Source organism: Drosophila erecta, unplaced genomic scaffold (assembly GCF_003286155.1).
Source record: "Drosophila erecta strain 14021-0224.00,06,07 unplaced genomic scaffold, DereRS2 tig00000000-arrow-pilon, whole genome shotgun sequence".
Classification (NCBI taxonomy): domain Eukaryota; kingdom Metazoa; phylum Arthropoda; class Insecta; order Diptera; family Drosophilidae; genus Drosophila; species Drosophila erecta.
The window spans coordinates 2,054,487-2,069,074 of record NW_020825194.1 but is presented as its reverse complement, the minus strand read 5'-3'; the positions used below and the strand labels follow the sequence as shown (position 1 = coordinate 2,069,074).

The window sequence follows — 14,588 nt, the reverse complement described above, 5'->3', positions numbered from 1 at the left end:
GCCAAGATTATGCCACCGTCTCACCTCACACACACGCCCGAGCACCTGCAGTCGGCTACGGCTTCGGCTACAGCTTCGTGTGCCACCTCGGCTCGGCTCGGTTCGGTTCGGTTCGGAGCGAAGCTTCGGCGCGGAATCAGCAGCGCAGTCGGCAGCACCGAATTCACGCTACCTCGAAATTACGCCAAATGTGTGGGTCTTTGGGTGTCATGCATCAGTAGGTCAAGCTGTGGCTCCGCTGGAAACCCAAGACGCCGAAGAAAGGTTTCCAAAAGATGAGCCAGATCCACGTTCACTGGAGAAGATGATACCACTTAACCATGGGTTTTCATTCTCGATATATATCACTTTTTGAATAGCCCTAACTACTTAGCGCGCAGTATGCTTCTACCTTTATGTAATGCGCAGTCTTTGTCAACTCATTACACAGTACCACGGGGTCTGCCCCGATGTGTGCATTCTTATCTGACCGACCGAGCAGACGTGTCTCTCCCGCCCCTCTCTTGCCCCTCTGGCTGCCACGAACAGTCGAATACCGACAAGAAGTCTGCCGGCACTTTTCACGATTACTCACGAATGCTTGAATTTAACTGGAGATCTACCAGTCGCACAGACGATTCTAATGGCACTCGCTAATTGGAATCGAATTCGAAACATGGACAATGAGATTTTGCACGCTAACTGAAGGAGTTATGTATACTTCCTCCATGACGAAATCGCACACTTGAGCTCTTGTTGCCAACCGCACACAACCTATCACAAGCCGTTAGATTCTACATTCATGAGGGATGTTCAAAGAAGACCTTTCTTTCCCAGCGATTTCTATTTCAAAAGCAGTTGCCGGATTCTGCGATTCTGTTGCCGCCCATTTGCATATGGACAATCTCTCCTTTTGCAAGCCCAAGTTACACAGATATATTTATAAATATCGATTCGAGTCGTCATCTCTTAACTGGGCTCTATGTGTGCGTGTGGTGTTGACCAAAGTCAAAAGCCGTTCGATGATCATGAAGTTTAGTTCCCGGAGTCCGAAGACCAGAGTTGCTTTCTCTTTACGTAATCGCGGCGACAGAAACAGAAACCGAACTTAATTAAAACCCAAAAGCAAAAGCAAAAGCTGCGAACCCGCGGCGAAATAAAACCCCCGAGCCAAGGAAGCCCTCTGCCCTGTCCCATCGTAAAACTGGGTTTACGACTTCTCTCCAAAAATCCGAATCCGAATCCGAACTCGATTCCGAATCCGAATACGAATGTGAATCTGCATCTGAATCTGCGAACGGTCGCTCGCGGTGTCACGCGACCGAACCCTTTGATCTCTTGGTCTCAACCCACTGTGGATAGGATGGCGTATCTGCAAGATGCTGCTGCTGATGAGGTGCTGATGTTGTAAGGCCCCCGCCATTAGCCAATTATGCAAAGCCGCAGAGGGACAGAAAAACGCTGGAAATCGTTCGCGGATGGTGGCGAATGGTGCTGTCTTTGCTTTGTTTATAAACAAACAGAAATTATTGGAAACCACTTTGATATATTGCGCAGCTTCTCTTTTCGCACTGTCAGCGCTTTGTGTGAGCGTTCTGGCCAAAAATGAATAAAGTTCCCCTTCAACAGAGCCAGCTGACTATTGTTCGGGTACCCAGCCATAAATATCAGGTACATACATATGCACATACATGTGCTTTTCGACTAATCGCTTCCCGTTCCACTGTTCTTGGCTAAAAAGACAGCCATTCATGCGCGAGATATTTCAATTTGCCACCGATTAGACCGTGAATGGTGAGGTCTCTCGTACCGGCAGAGCTGAGCCCCCAGCTTCCACACACCTGCCCAAATCGACGTTAGATAGGTAGATTTTGGGGCCTATGGTAGCGGCGGAGTTGCATAAGCCACCCGTCAACAGCGATTTTGCGTACTCCACGTATTTGTGCAACCTTCAACTGTCGCTCAGTCCGTCGGCTTATGGAAAACAAATTAACACTAAACAAAGCGCAGAACGCGACGCGACTGCAATTTGCCACAGAGCGGAGCGGATTTGCGATCTCAAATCTGCCACAGCGCAAACAGCTAGGGTTACACCGAGAAAGATCTTACAGATACTTAGGTTTACAGGCGGAAATGGTTAAGTTCTGCCGCTTACCAGCGTGCTCACATTATTTGGATGAAGTCCAACAACTTCTTCAATTCATTAATTTCAGCATTTAAATATTTCGCATTTCTATAGAAGCAGGTATCTTTTGAAAATGCACCTTATTAATTGTAGTTTTATGGGCTGAACATTTTGTTTGCCCAGTAATTTTCCTTACTCCCCACGTGTGCTTGTAATTTCAAGCACTTGTTGGTCATAAAATGTTTTGAGTGTGCCAGCTTTTAGCAGGCAAATTCATTAGTAATCACTTCAGTGCAGAGTCATTAGGAATTGGTACAAGTGGCCGCCTGAAACGAGAGTCAGTGGAGTTGCGTTGAATGTGGAATGCTCACACCCAGCTGTATTATGGATTATGACCACTGGCAAAGTAAAGATAATATATTAGAATGTGTGCATTAGAATGGCATCGATCGATGTGATCCCAGTCAGGCGCACAGTTTGCCCAAACCAAGTTTGATGAGCAAACATCGCCGGAAAAGGAGGATGAAATGGGTTGGGAAAAGGCTTCTGGGCAGACACTGAGTGCGGAGTCAATATTGACGAGTCAATCAGCGACGCAGCCACTGAACACACATTGCGTATGGCTAATAAAATCATTAGCCCGGCTCAAAAGCACCTGATGCCGAAAATAACACACGCACATATGTATATTTAAATGTATATGCAGACCAATCACGATAGCCAGCCGATTTGATCATGGGAAAGCAAACGAACCCATTGCCAAATGATTTGGCATCTGAAGACAAACGAAAGTAAACTAGGAAGGGTCCAAATCGGACTAGAAATGGAGTCGGAGTAGTGCACAAGAAGAAAATACGGCCAGCTAGTTTAAGTCTTCATCATAATAATAGCATTATTCAGATGATTTACTATAGGAGAATTTAAGATATTTTCCTCTCCTGCGCCTAGTGTATCTTTCAATACCACAAACCAAATATAGTTAAGGTTTAAGTTACCTAAAGAGTTATTTTAACGCCTACGTAGCCGAAGTTCGTTATAAGAAATAACCGATATTATTTTCTCTTTGTGTGAGTGGGAATGCATAATTAGGGCGACCTGTGATTTGTAAGCTAGATTGTTTACTCTTGGCCATGCCCACTAGTTGGCCTGCATCCCACCTCCACCTCCTCCAGCTCCACCGACATTTCCAGTTCCATTCAAGCCCACGAAAATGCCACGGAGTTCGAACTGCACCTCTGTTTACTATGTTTTTATGCTGACCAATAATTAGGCTCACAGTTTACTCTGCCCGCCTTCAGCGCGGCGTTTAATTTATTTTTACGACCGCCGCGGCCATTTGTCGCATCGTTTTGTGGGCCGATGATGCAATGGGCTCACATAAACTTCTCCCGGTTAAGGAAATGGTTAACGGGCAGGGCGTTTTCCTCCAACTCCACCTGCTCCTCGATGCACTCGACGATCGGACGACCCGTCTCCACCGCCTTGGTCAGTCCCTGGCGCACAGCCAGGGATCCGATCGTCTTCAGATCCTTGGCCCAATCGAGGGCAGCAAACACCCGGATCATGGAAGACCCAATTCCGGAGGCATAGCTCCCGTACTCCCCGCTCTGGTAATCCCTGGGTAGCAGATAGTGGTACTGCGGCCAGTAGCTCTTGGTGATCAGGAAGATACTGTTGGAATCGGTGGGCTTAAAGTCCTTGTGAATGCTCCATATAAAGTGGGATGAGTGGACCAGGTTTCCAAGGTTGATGACGATCAGACTGCGCAGCCAGAAACCCACAAACATGGAGGTGGCCAGGGAGTCACCAAAGTACTGGAACGGAGTGTTCACCGAGAGCAGCGCGTTTAGGAAGATGTACAGCAGGACATAGAACCTGGAAAATACACGGTATATCCAATTACTTAGATTAGGATAGATCACACTTGATGAAACCCGACCTCTTCTGAAACATGACCACTGGATCACTTTCCAGGTCCGACATATCCACGTCCTTAAGCAGTTCCACCTGCTGTGGAGAGTACTTCAGCAGGCCCCCTCGCACCTGGGCGTACATGAAGCTGTGCTTACTGTAGTAGGGATCCTCGTCCTGCTGGAACTTGGCGTGATGCAGGCGGTGGGCCTGAACCACGCTGTAGATGGAGCCCTGAACCGGAAAAAACACACCCAAACTATGAACTCAGGCAACCAGGTTCGTGTCTCAGCTGAAACCAACGGAGCAAAGCTTTCACCAGAGGCGTAGTGTGTAAAAGCTCGTGGGGGGTGGGTTGCTCACCTGACCGGCGGTCGTCTGGCAGAACATGAGGAAAACCTTCAGGGGCTTGGAGGCGGTGAAGGTCCTGTGCGCCCACAGGCGATGAACGCCCACTGTCACGCCCAAAGTGCCAAGGAGGGTGAGCAGGGCAGCTGAGTTGGAGATAGATGAGTTGGAGACACACACTTGGGGTTAAGAAGCCAGCCACTTGGTATGCGGCACGCGGAGCTGATTAGCCCCCGAACTCACTGAATAAAATCGTGGCCCACGAAGCGCTAGTGAGCAGTACGTAAACCCCATAAACGCCGAGGATATTTAAGTGGATATAGAAGAGAACCAGTGGCCAGATGGCATCGCGTTTCTTGTGGATGGAGTGCCCACTCTGATCCGGCTCCTGCAGTTTAGTTTTCTCCATGCTGGGCTCCATAAGTGCTATTTCCTATCCTGTTCCCCAATTGGTTCCGCCTCTCGCGGCTGTCCTGACTGTACTGAAAGCCCGACATAATTACAAAATCCAATCAAGCCAGTGCGCTGGATTATTCATAGACCCATTGCCTATGCATAAGCCTCAAAAATGCCAAAGGTGTTCAGAGTTGAGTGGTGTTATAATACAAAACATAGTTTATAGACCCGCAGGTAAGTAACGAAAGCAACGATGGAGATTAGCTTGCCTAAACGGCGATCCCAGATATCCGAGGGATCTGGTTTGGTGGATGTTGGATGTTGGATGGGTGATGGGTGATGGGTCATAGCCTAGTTTAGAAGATCTGAGTCACATATGCAGACTCAGTCCCCGATAAACAACAGAGCATAAGGCATGGCTTGGTGCTACAACTTAATACTACGAAAACCACAGGCTGAAACATAATACACGGCCTAGCTCAGTTCTGCATCTTGGCCAGCTCCACGATGTCCTCCCGCGGAATGTCCTTGTCCCCGAAGCCCCACACCGGATCCTTGTGCGCATGGTCGTCGTCCAGGAAGCGAGTGCCATCGCCGCATTTCCTAGCTCTCCTCAAGACCATGTCCGGGGATACGGATTTACCTGCAAGGCGGAAACATTAATAGAGATTCATTAAAATGTAGGAGCATCAAACTCACGTCCTTTGGCCAGGCCCAGCCAGGCGCAAAAGTCGATGAAGCCGGTGGTGATGTTGAGGCTGTAGTTGCCGAACTCGCCCGTCTTGTAGTCCCAGGGGAAGACGTGGTGGTAGTTGTGCCAACCCTCTCCCATGGCCAGCAGGGAGACGATGGGCGCCTCGGTGGACATGAGGTTCCTGGAGTGGGATTAGAGCTTAGGTTTGGCGGGCTGGGGTGCAGTATCTCTCTTACTTGTCGTACGGCTTGTTGCCGTACATGTGCGCCACGCTGTTCACGAAGAAGGCGACGTTGAGGGTCCAGGTGAAGCGCATGTTGAAGTTGATCCAGAAGGACATCCAGAGGTTCTCGTTCCAGAAGTACCAGGGCACAGCCACCGGCAGGATGATGGAGCAGAGCGCAAAGAGCGGAATGTAGTACTTCCGCTGGAACATGCAGACGGCATCCGCCTCCAGGTCGGACATGTCGATGACCTTCCTCTTGGCCACCACCTTGGGATGGGGCGTGAGGAACAGCCAGCCCACGTGGGCGAAGAAGAAACCACGCTTCGCATTATGCGGATCGGCATCCGTCTCCGAGAACTTGTGATGTATCCTGTGGTCAAGGGCCCACGTGTAGGCATCTCTCTGCAAGTTAAGGGATCAGTTGCCTACCACGAAGATTGTCCATTGTGTTACACCACTCACCTGGCCGGCGATCGAAAAGGCAAAGGCCAGCAGAATCCTCAGGGGCAGCGAGGCAGTGTAGGACTTGTGGGACCAGAGTCGATGGGCTCCCGCCGTGATGCCGATCCCGGAGACCCACACGGTGACCACCACTGAAAGGGGACGAACAGACGGATGTCATTGTCTAAACAAACAAATAAAACGCACACACAGCGAGTTCTTTGGCGTGTCTGGTGACGCTTCTCGCTCGGTTTGGTCGACGGATGACACAACGCCCGGCTCTAAATATATCTACGAATTCGGGGTGGCCTATTTTGTCGTTGCTCGGAAATCTTTGCCGCTCTTCCTATCGTTCGATCCACCAGCCGAATATCGGGCAATTGATGAGGCGTTCGTTAACTTTAATTGCCAGGGGTCAAAGTTCGCGCGGCAGCATTGCATACACATGATGGTTGTTTACCTCTTGCATAACATTAACCTATTCAAATCTGAATGCCATGCGTCATCTTAGACAAAAGCATTGAGGAGCAACATTGTTGTGATCTTTTGTTCATATTGTACTCATTGCACTCATATAGTTTGTTAAGTGTGCTACTTACTTTACTTACACTACATCCCATGTATCTAGATTGGAACCTAATGAATACCTCTGTCCAGGGAATTTGTAAAACAGACAGCCAATTTAAACTGGCCCAGTTAACAGCGGCTGGCGTTTGGTTACAAAATACCTAACAGACGACCATCGAAACGCTGTTTGCATGTTGGCAGATGCAATTACGGAGATTGGCGACCAGGTCGCAGGGGCGTTACTTATTAGCTGCCCAGATGTTAATTACGCGGGGACACCACAGTGGACACTCACCCCAGAGGAATGTGTAGAAGTTGGCGTAGAAGAGCTGGTACAGTCCGTAGAGGGCACCGATGTGCAGGAACGCCTGGGCGCCCAGATCGGGCCATCTGATCTGCGGATGGTACTCCTCCTCTTCCTCCTCCTTTTGGGCCTCCTTCAACTTCTGGTCCTGCTGCTGCAGCAGCTGCTCCTTGTAGACCGCGTTCTCCTCCTTGTAGCCCAGATTGTCCTCATCTGTGACCAGGTTGTGTGATGTAGCGTCTGTGGCATGGCCTCTGTGCTTCAGCTCTCCTCCATTCGGGACGCTGGTGGCGCTGCGGTTTCCATTCCTGTCCAGGCTGCAGGATCCGTTGCAGTGCCCCACAGACGACGCCTGCTTCTGGCCGGGAATCGGGGATGAAAGGCACATGCTGCAATAGAAGACGGTATAGGCGGTTATAGTCTTTTGATTACTGGTAGTCTTTTGATTACTCAAGAACAACACTCCATAATCTGCTGATTTTTGTGTAAAATAGGCCCATGAGTAATGCCAAAGCACACAGCCAAAGGCTAATAAACCTTTCATGCTGTAAACACTTTTGTTGACCGCTAAACTAGTTGCGTGTAGGCCAAGAGAGCCTATCATCCACAATAGGCTCTTTTTCGCTGAGCTTTCAGAACAAATCTACAGAGACTTGCTAATTGAAGTTTAGGACGGCTATAAGCGCGCACTATTAGCAGGCCATTCCGAGAGTTCCGACTGTAATTGGTGTGAAATCTGCTGCCAGCCTCACGTGCCACGTCCCACCTACCCAATCCGCCCCTTGGACTCGAAGGGTTTGCTCTGGATATTAACAACATTCCGTTTATTCGGTTTTATTTGAGGAATAAACGCCGGCCCTCAGGGCCAGCGTTATCGCAGCTTATCGCCAGCCAAGTGCCATGTTGCAATCACCGATCTGCAAGTGGCCACTATCTGGTCGAAAGCAAATGGAACTACACTACCTCATTATGGCCATCTAGCCACAACAGGAGTAAGTCACGTACAGGTGGTGAGCAGGTGCATCCTAGCACACGCAGGTGGGCCGCAGTTCGAACTAATTTCATGAAGCATGGTGTGACACTGGCTACAATCAGTGGATGATTTCGCTCCGTCATTCAACTTCCCGAATTGCTGGGATTTCGGCGATTCCTAATCTCAAGAACCCAATTGCTTCACAGTTTCCTTATCTGACCACCCCATCCTCACTCTACCAATAAAAATATGAACTAGGTCTATAATCTGAAAGTTTCTTACTCAGACTACCATTAGTTTATTTTAATAAAATTGTTATAAGCCCAGAATTAGTGTGGTACTCACATAAAGCAATTATAAATATAAAATTGCCGTCATTTATTACATTTACACTTCGTCCATAGTTATCACACTTATATCAAAACCAATAAACAGACAAACTGAACTTTCATTTGCTTTTTATAGTTATATGGAACAGTAAAACCATATCACTAATGTGCCAAAGTTTAATAAATATCTGTGGGAAGTGGGAAAATCGTGAATAGATTTTTAAACACATCTAAATAGCCGGGCAGCTGAGAAAACAAACAATTCAAAACTTATGATCTTCTTGGAAGTAAACCCGAAAGCCATATACCACTGAAATCTGTAATTATAAACATTTTGCTAATGTTTTCAAATAATTGAAAATTTAGTTTCAAATATTACTTTGGTATAAAGGGAAATCAACATTTATGAGATATAATAATGTTCTTGTTCTCTGTCCATCTATTTGATCTAAATAAAGTTCCTCAAAACATTCCACTCTTTCTGATACAAAAAATTCAACATTTTTGTGAGACAGCCCAGAATTGCAATCATAAATCGCCGAGAACTGATTTTACCGTGTCGCACTCCCACCCAAAAGGCACATATACCTTTGGACTCTACGAATACTGGGTATAGTCGAGTAGCAGACGCCCCCGCAGAATATTTCCCCAAGTCTTCGGCCGAAGGGGGAATCAGTTTCGTCGATCTGTTTCTCCTGCGCGCGATGGCTTCTTGCCTTGCTGATAAGCATTGCACACCTGGCACACCTGGCCCATATTTTCCCCACCGGACTCCCACCCCTCTAGACCCCTCCCCCAAATCGATTCATTCAGAATTTTCGGGTTAAAAGCGTTGATAAGGCCCAATCGACCACTGCAAATACTCGCATGCTACTGCCGACTATGTGATTCACTCTCTGTCTGACCCTTCCAGGTGCTCGAAGTGGTGAGTAATGGGGCTGCAGAGGAATCGCTCCCCTTACGCAAGTCTTGGGGCGATAAGATTGGGGTAGTCTGATCAATTTACATATTGATAATAAACCAGACGGGTTCGGCACAGTGGGGCTGCCAAACAAGCCCCAGCTTTTAATTAGAAAATGTAGCCACGAACGCTAGTTTCAAAGAGGGATTCGTGGGTCATGGGGAATGGATAATGGGGACTGGGATGTGAGCAAAACCTTCTGACGAGCGCTGTCACAAGAATTGATCAACATTTTCATTGGCCCCGAGCACGCGACTTTCGCATGAATAAATTAGGTTCCGAATATAAAACAAGATAGAGTGCTAGAGTAGAGTTCCCCGACTATCAGATACCCGTTACTCAGCTAGTGGAAGTGCAAACGAGAAAATTCAACATTTTCTGGAATATCGGTAGAAACTGGGAAAAAATAATAAAATGAAATTAAATCGAGGCGTTCATACGGACATCACCAGATCGACTCGGCTATTGATGCTGATCTAGAATATATATAATTTATATGGTCGGAAACGATTCCTTATGCCTGTCACATACTTTTCAACGAACCTAGCATACCCTTTTACTCTACGAGTAACGGGTATAAAAAGGAGAGTTAATTTTCAACCCGGCAACTTGGCAACGCACTGCAGCCGGGCATAAAAACAATCTAATTCGCCCAATAATAAATAATAATAAACATAGTGCCCCTAGCTGGCCCGCCCCTCCATTTGGCCACTATTTTATTGGCATTGGCATTTGCCGCATTTGCTCTGGAGTGTTTTCACTTTGCTGCCCGCGATAAAGCTGACCGTCCACCCATCGAGAGGTTCTACGTTCCGGTTAGCGGTATCCGATACCCGTACTCCTCACCGGTTTCTAGACTCCACCAGACATGGCTAATTGCCTGATGGATCGCACGTCGTCGTATCACCAACTATTTTCCCATACCGTCACACAGCGAGCGATATTGGAATCAGATGCCGAATTTGATTGGAAATTTTCCATGCCCCCAAAGAACAGGGAGCAGGGAGCAGGGAGCTTTTCCCATACGTTTCGCATTGAGACAAAAGCCACACCTCACAGATTTCCCAGCACTACGATTTAATGGAGCAGCGGCAAGAGATCAAGTATCGTATCGCCCACTTGTTGCCTGGCTGGCACCTTTAATTGGAGCTTTTAATGGTCGTGGGGCAATTGAGGCATTCGCTATCTAAAGATAATTCAGACCAGATCGCTGGCAAACTATGGTTACACTGGGGAAAGAGCACTAGCTAATTTAAGACGGCATTCTTCCGTTAATATGTATAGCGACAAAGTGCTACGTATTCATGGCTATTCCATTGAATCTCCCACGGCAGAGAATATTAAATTTAGCAAAATAGGATGTCAAACGTCATTAAAATCAAATCATTAAAAAGCCTCTCGAGTACTGGAATTGTTTGTTCCTGTAAAGGGTGACGATAGGGGTTTCCAAGGAATGAACGAGTCGACTTTGCTTATGTGAGTCACTTTTTGTGAGTTTACTGATATAGATATTAATCCTTATATCAAGAAACTCACTAACAGCGGGCCACATCTGTGCAACAAGTGATAATATTTGATATTTGTGCGTTATGATATAGAATCTGTGAGTTTTAACAGCCTAGACTTGTAAATAAACATATACTTCGAAAGGGAAATACAGCTTGTCATCAAAAATACGTGTCACACAAACATGTCAGAGGGTTCGCATCACCATTAGGACTTCGAATTTCGTTAACTGGAAACTTTAAATGGGTAGCTAGTTAATTAAATTGTTTAATGAAATTAGGTGTAGTTCATGGGCGATGGCTTTAGACCCCATTTCTGAGAGGGCTAACCCAAGTTAGTCAGTTCGGCCGGTTAGTTAGTCGGTTTATTGATGTGGGTCAACGCGTGTCGCGGCAATCAAATCGTGAGGGATAATAATGTGTATACAGTCTAGAGCCAACACCTGGGGGAGGTTCTTTTGGAGGTTTTGCTCTGGGTGGAGGGGCATTTTCCGGCGGCGGTGTGTGCATGTTACTCGCTCTGTTGACTCCCACCGAACTCCCCATCCACACCCCCTAATCGACGCTGGTAATGACAGAAATGAGCAAACAATTGGCTTACAATTTGCATGTGAGCAGTGTGTTTGAGCGGGCGGGAATTCGAAATGGATTGGGTTTGGGAATACTATCCAAATATCACTCGAAGTGGGCGTGGACCGATAAATGGGCTTTCCCTGTCGCAGCTCGTGCTGCATAAAGCCAGTTTTCAAGAGTTTCAGAAGTGCATTAAAACAACCATATAATCGCCGGTTATTAGTTTTCTGTTTAAAGAGCCGCTTTGGAATGGGTAAAACTGCACAAATAGCACTATTATGCGATATTGTCGATTTCCCACTGAGTTTTTTCAACAAAATCATATGGTATTCCGCGATTATACAGTCTGTGATCACGTTTTTGGAACCTACGTTTGGTGTGGTTCGGGATTCCGGGTAACTGAGTCCGCGGCGATAACTTTGGTGGCACGGATCGTGCGGATTCTCGGGATACGGATTCGCCGGGATTCGGATTCGGGTTCGGATTCCTCGCGCTCCTCGCTCTCTTCTCTGCTCGCTTCGCTTTCTCCGCTGCTGTTGACCAGGCGAACGAACTCAAGTGACTAACGACGCCCTCTGAAATCGGTCGACATTTTACATCGAAAAGAGCGGGTGCTGCCGGCGTCGGCGTCGACTGCGCTGCCATAGTGGCACCCAGAACTATCGGCGACAGCGACGCCAGCTGGAACTGCGACGCCGACTGCGTTGAAGACCATTCAATTTGTAGTTTATTTGTTGTCGCTTCGCTGCGTCCACAGTTATTATCTACCATTCCGCCATGCCCTGTTCGCCCCTCCCCGTCGCGCCCCTCCTTCAGTCCACCCCCTATGTTTGCATTCTCTGTTGTGCTCACACATTCCGTAAACATTACACAAACAACTCTCGGTTCAAAGTCAATGCTGCCGCTTCGGAACATGGCCAACTCTGAGAAAAACTATGGGTTGTAGGCGCACGCGGAATGCCCTACGTTCCAATTTACTTCTACTTTTACTTCAGCTTGTGCTGATGATGACCACGTAAAGTGGTGTACAAATATTACTGTGATGCAAGAAGAAGGACCCAAGTGCTTGCTTTTGCAGGGTATTTAGCAGTGAGTAGGCGGCAGCGGTGACAGAGCTGTTGGCGCACACGCCAGCGCCGGCGCAGACGCCGGCAGAGCAGCAACAGTCGGCCGAGCGAAGCCGGCAACGGGTGGTATACTCAATGCGAGTGGCCAAGTGGGAGCCCACAACACGTATACGAGCAGTGGGCTGCGGCTGCGAGTGCCGCATTTCGTCATCGCCAGAGATCCCAGAGCCGTACATATCGGCCAAGTTCCCAGTTGCTGGTGCCCACTTTTCCTACTGGCCCACTTTCCCAGAGAGCGGGAGGGCAGCAACTATTTCTCTCAATCTGTTTGTTGGCAGTGGCATCATTATCGGCGTGTCGCTTTTATCTGCTTTCCTGCTTTTCTGTTTCTAATACTGCCTACCATATTTTCATGTTTCGCCTGGAGATAATAATATTGAAAGAGAGGGATGGCGACTCGCTTTTCGAGAGGTTTTTGTGCTTTTTTCGAAGCCCATTTTGAAAACCGGAAAGTGTTTTTTTGTTATCCGCGATAAGCCCTTTAAATTTTGCTTCATACATTTATAAAGAAAACGTCTCCCTCTAATGAAATCCATAATTTGTAATTTATAGCTTGCTTTCGTAAAACATCTTCGCTGTGTGGCATGATGTAACGCTATCTCTGGATAAATATAGAAAACTCAGCGAGGCACGAAATTCTGGGCATACTTGTGCGATCGCAACTGTGCTGCCTGTGGGAGCTCGCCAGTTGAAAGTAGTAACTATGTAGCTCCAAGCTTATCGGCGGCTTATCAGTGGACGTCTGGCCCATGGCAGTCATTGTTGAACGACATTTTCAACCGTCTATGCGCAACGCATAGTGCTTACCCCACCGATTCTGCCCATCGTAAAGTAACTATCTTATAGTCGATGAACCGATAAGCTGATATACTGGCCACCACAGCAGCAGACTTATCTGCCGTACTGAAATTGGTTTATAAATATCACCAAACCATTTAAAAATATTTTATCAATCCCTCAATCAACTTCATGTTTCATACGGTTTCGTGGCCCTTAATCTTGAGTCAACTGCTCGCTCTGATACAGAAAAGTGAGTTAGTCAGACTTGGTTAAGTTAGCATTTCTGAGCATATTTCTACAAATGATTTATTTATTTATAATGACTATTTTTTTAATTTATTACACAACAAATGTAGAACTATGAGTGCGTTGTGCTAATTTATTATTTTAAGAAACAATGAATAATGGCTCAATCTTTGCAAACCATAATGTCGATTGAACACCCGCATATTATATTGCCGCCATATATAAACGCCGCTCATTGCAGATTGTGACTCTCATGGAGCCCATGAACTTGGCACTGTGGAGTGACTCAGAAATCCGTCGCCATCGGCGGGAGATGACAATATTTTGTGATATAGGACAGCCGCCGAGTTCCCTGGATGTGTTTGGGATTTCCCGCTTCCAGCGACAGGATTTGATGTGGTGGTAAACGAATTGCGAATGCCATAAACATTTTGTCAAATAAAATCTACATACAAAGTGCCCTCAGTCCATTTGCCCAAGTGTGTGGGCAGCGTTTTAATTAGGGGCGTGGAATCGAGTTGCCCAAGACGGAACGGCGCGTTATCGCGAACGAACACAAGGACGAACACGCCACCACACCACCCACTCCATCTGGAAACCAACACCCCTAATGATAACCGTTCGTCTAGAACGGCGCACAATTAGGCACCATCAATAATAGATGACCCGGCGGGGTCATTTAGATAGAATCGCCGATAGCCGGCGAGCCACATTCCCCCAAGGATCCCTCCAACTTGTCATCGCACCTCCTGTACCTTCTGTCTCGCCACCCACCGGGAGTTCCCCAGACTACGTCAACAACTTGTCGGAAATCGAAAGTTCAGCGCGAGCCCTTGTTGTGGCCAAAACTACACTCGCTACTCCCGAACTTAAAGCCTTTCGTGTTCACTTCCATGTCCATGTCCTGTCAGTCCTGGGGCTTTAACCCGCTGTAGTACACAAGCGATTTGTGGTTTCCATTGTTTGCCCTTAGCTCGTGTAACATTTCGGAATTGTTGAATTGCGTGATTTGGCGGTGGCTTCTAATTGAATTTCAAAACTGCAATCAATCGACTTGGACAGCTTAAATGGGCAGGAATGCACTAATGCCCCAATGAAACCAA

The 14,588-nt window shown here is 47.3% G+C and overlaps 2 protein-coding genes across 2 annotated transcripts; both read right to left on the bottom strand.

The window, feature by feature from the left end:
- Nucleotides 1-3,338: 3,338 nt before the first annotated feature.
- Nucleotides 3,339-4,851, bottom strand: LOC6554209 (acyl-CoA Delta(11) desaturase). Its single transcript, XM_001981190.3, has 4 exons — nt 4,607-4,851; nt 4,379-4,509; nt 4,044-4,249; nt 3,339-3,979 (listed from the first exon to the last, which is right to left on the bottom strand). Exons 1-4 carry the CDS (start codon nt 4,782-4,784, stop codon nt 3,478-3,480), a joined length of 1,017 nt encoding a protein of 338 aa, XP_001981226.2. The 5' UTR covers nt 4,785-4,851; the 3' UTR covers nt 3,339-3,477.
- A 92-nt stretch (nt 4,852-4,943) lies between these two features.
- On the bottom strand, nt 4,944-11,909 carry LOC6554208 (stearoyl-CoA desaturase 5). The gene is made up of 6 exons (XM_001981189.3): nt 11,704-11,909; nt 6,983-7,380; nt 6,142-6,272; nt 5,690-6,081; nt 5,459-5,634; nt 4,944-5,402 (listed from the first exon to the last, which is right to left on the bottom strand). The coding sequence occupies exons 2-6, from the start codon at nt 7,377-7,379 to the stop codon at nt 5,239-5,241; spliced, it is 1,260 nt and encodes a 419-aa protein (XP_001981225.1). The 5' UTR covers nt 7,380; nt 11,704-11,909; the 3' UTR covers nt 4,944-5,238.
- Nucleotides 11,910-14,588: the final 2,679 nt, after the last annotated feature.

Excerpts from the sequence above, each read along its gene's own strand:
- LOC6554209 (XM_001981190.3), bottom strand. The coding sequence starts at position 4,784 with ATGGAGCCCAGCATGGAGAAAACTAAACTGCAGGAGCCGGATCAGAGT. Across the intron at positions 4,510-4,606 it reads GTGGGCCACGATTTTATTCA|CTGCCCTGCTCACCCTCCTT; the intron begins GTGAGTTCGGGG and ends TCTCCAACTCAG. Across the intron at positions 4,250-4,378 it reads GCCAGACGACCGCCGGTCAG|GGCTCCATCTACAGCGTGGT; the intron begins GTGAGCAACCCA and ends TTTCCGGTTCAG.
- LOC6554208 (XM_001981189.3), bottom strand. The coding sequence starts at position 7,379 with ATGTGCCTTTCATCCCCGATTCCCGGCCAGAAGCAGGCGTCGTCTGTG. Across the intron at positions 6,273-6,982 it reads CTTCTACACATTCCTCTGGG|TGGTGGTCACCGTGTGGGTC; the intron begins GTGAGTGTCCAC and ends GTCCCCTTTCAG. Across the intron at positions 5,403-5,458 it reads GCTGGGCCTGGCCAAAGGAC|GTAAATCCGTATCCCCGGAC; the intron begins GTGAGTTTGATG and ends TCCGCCTTGCAG.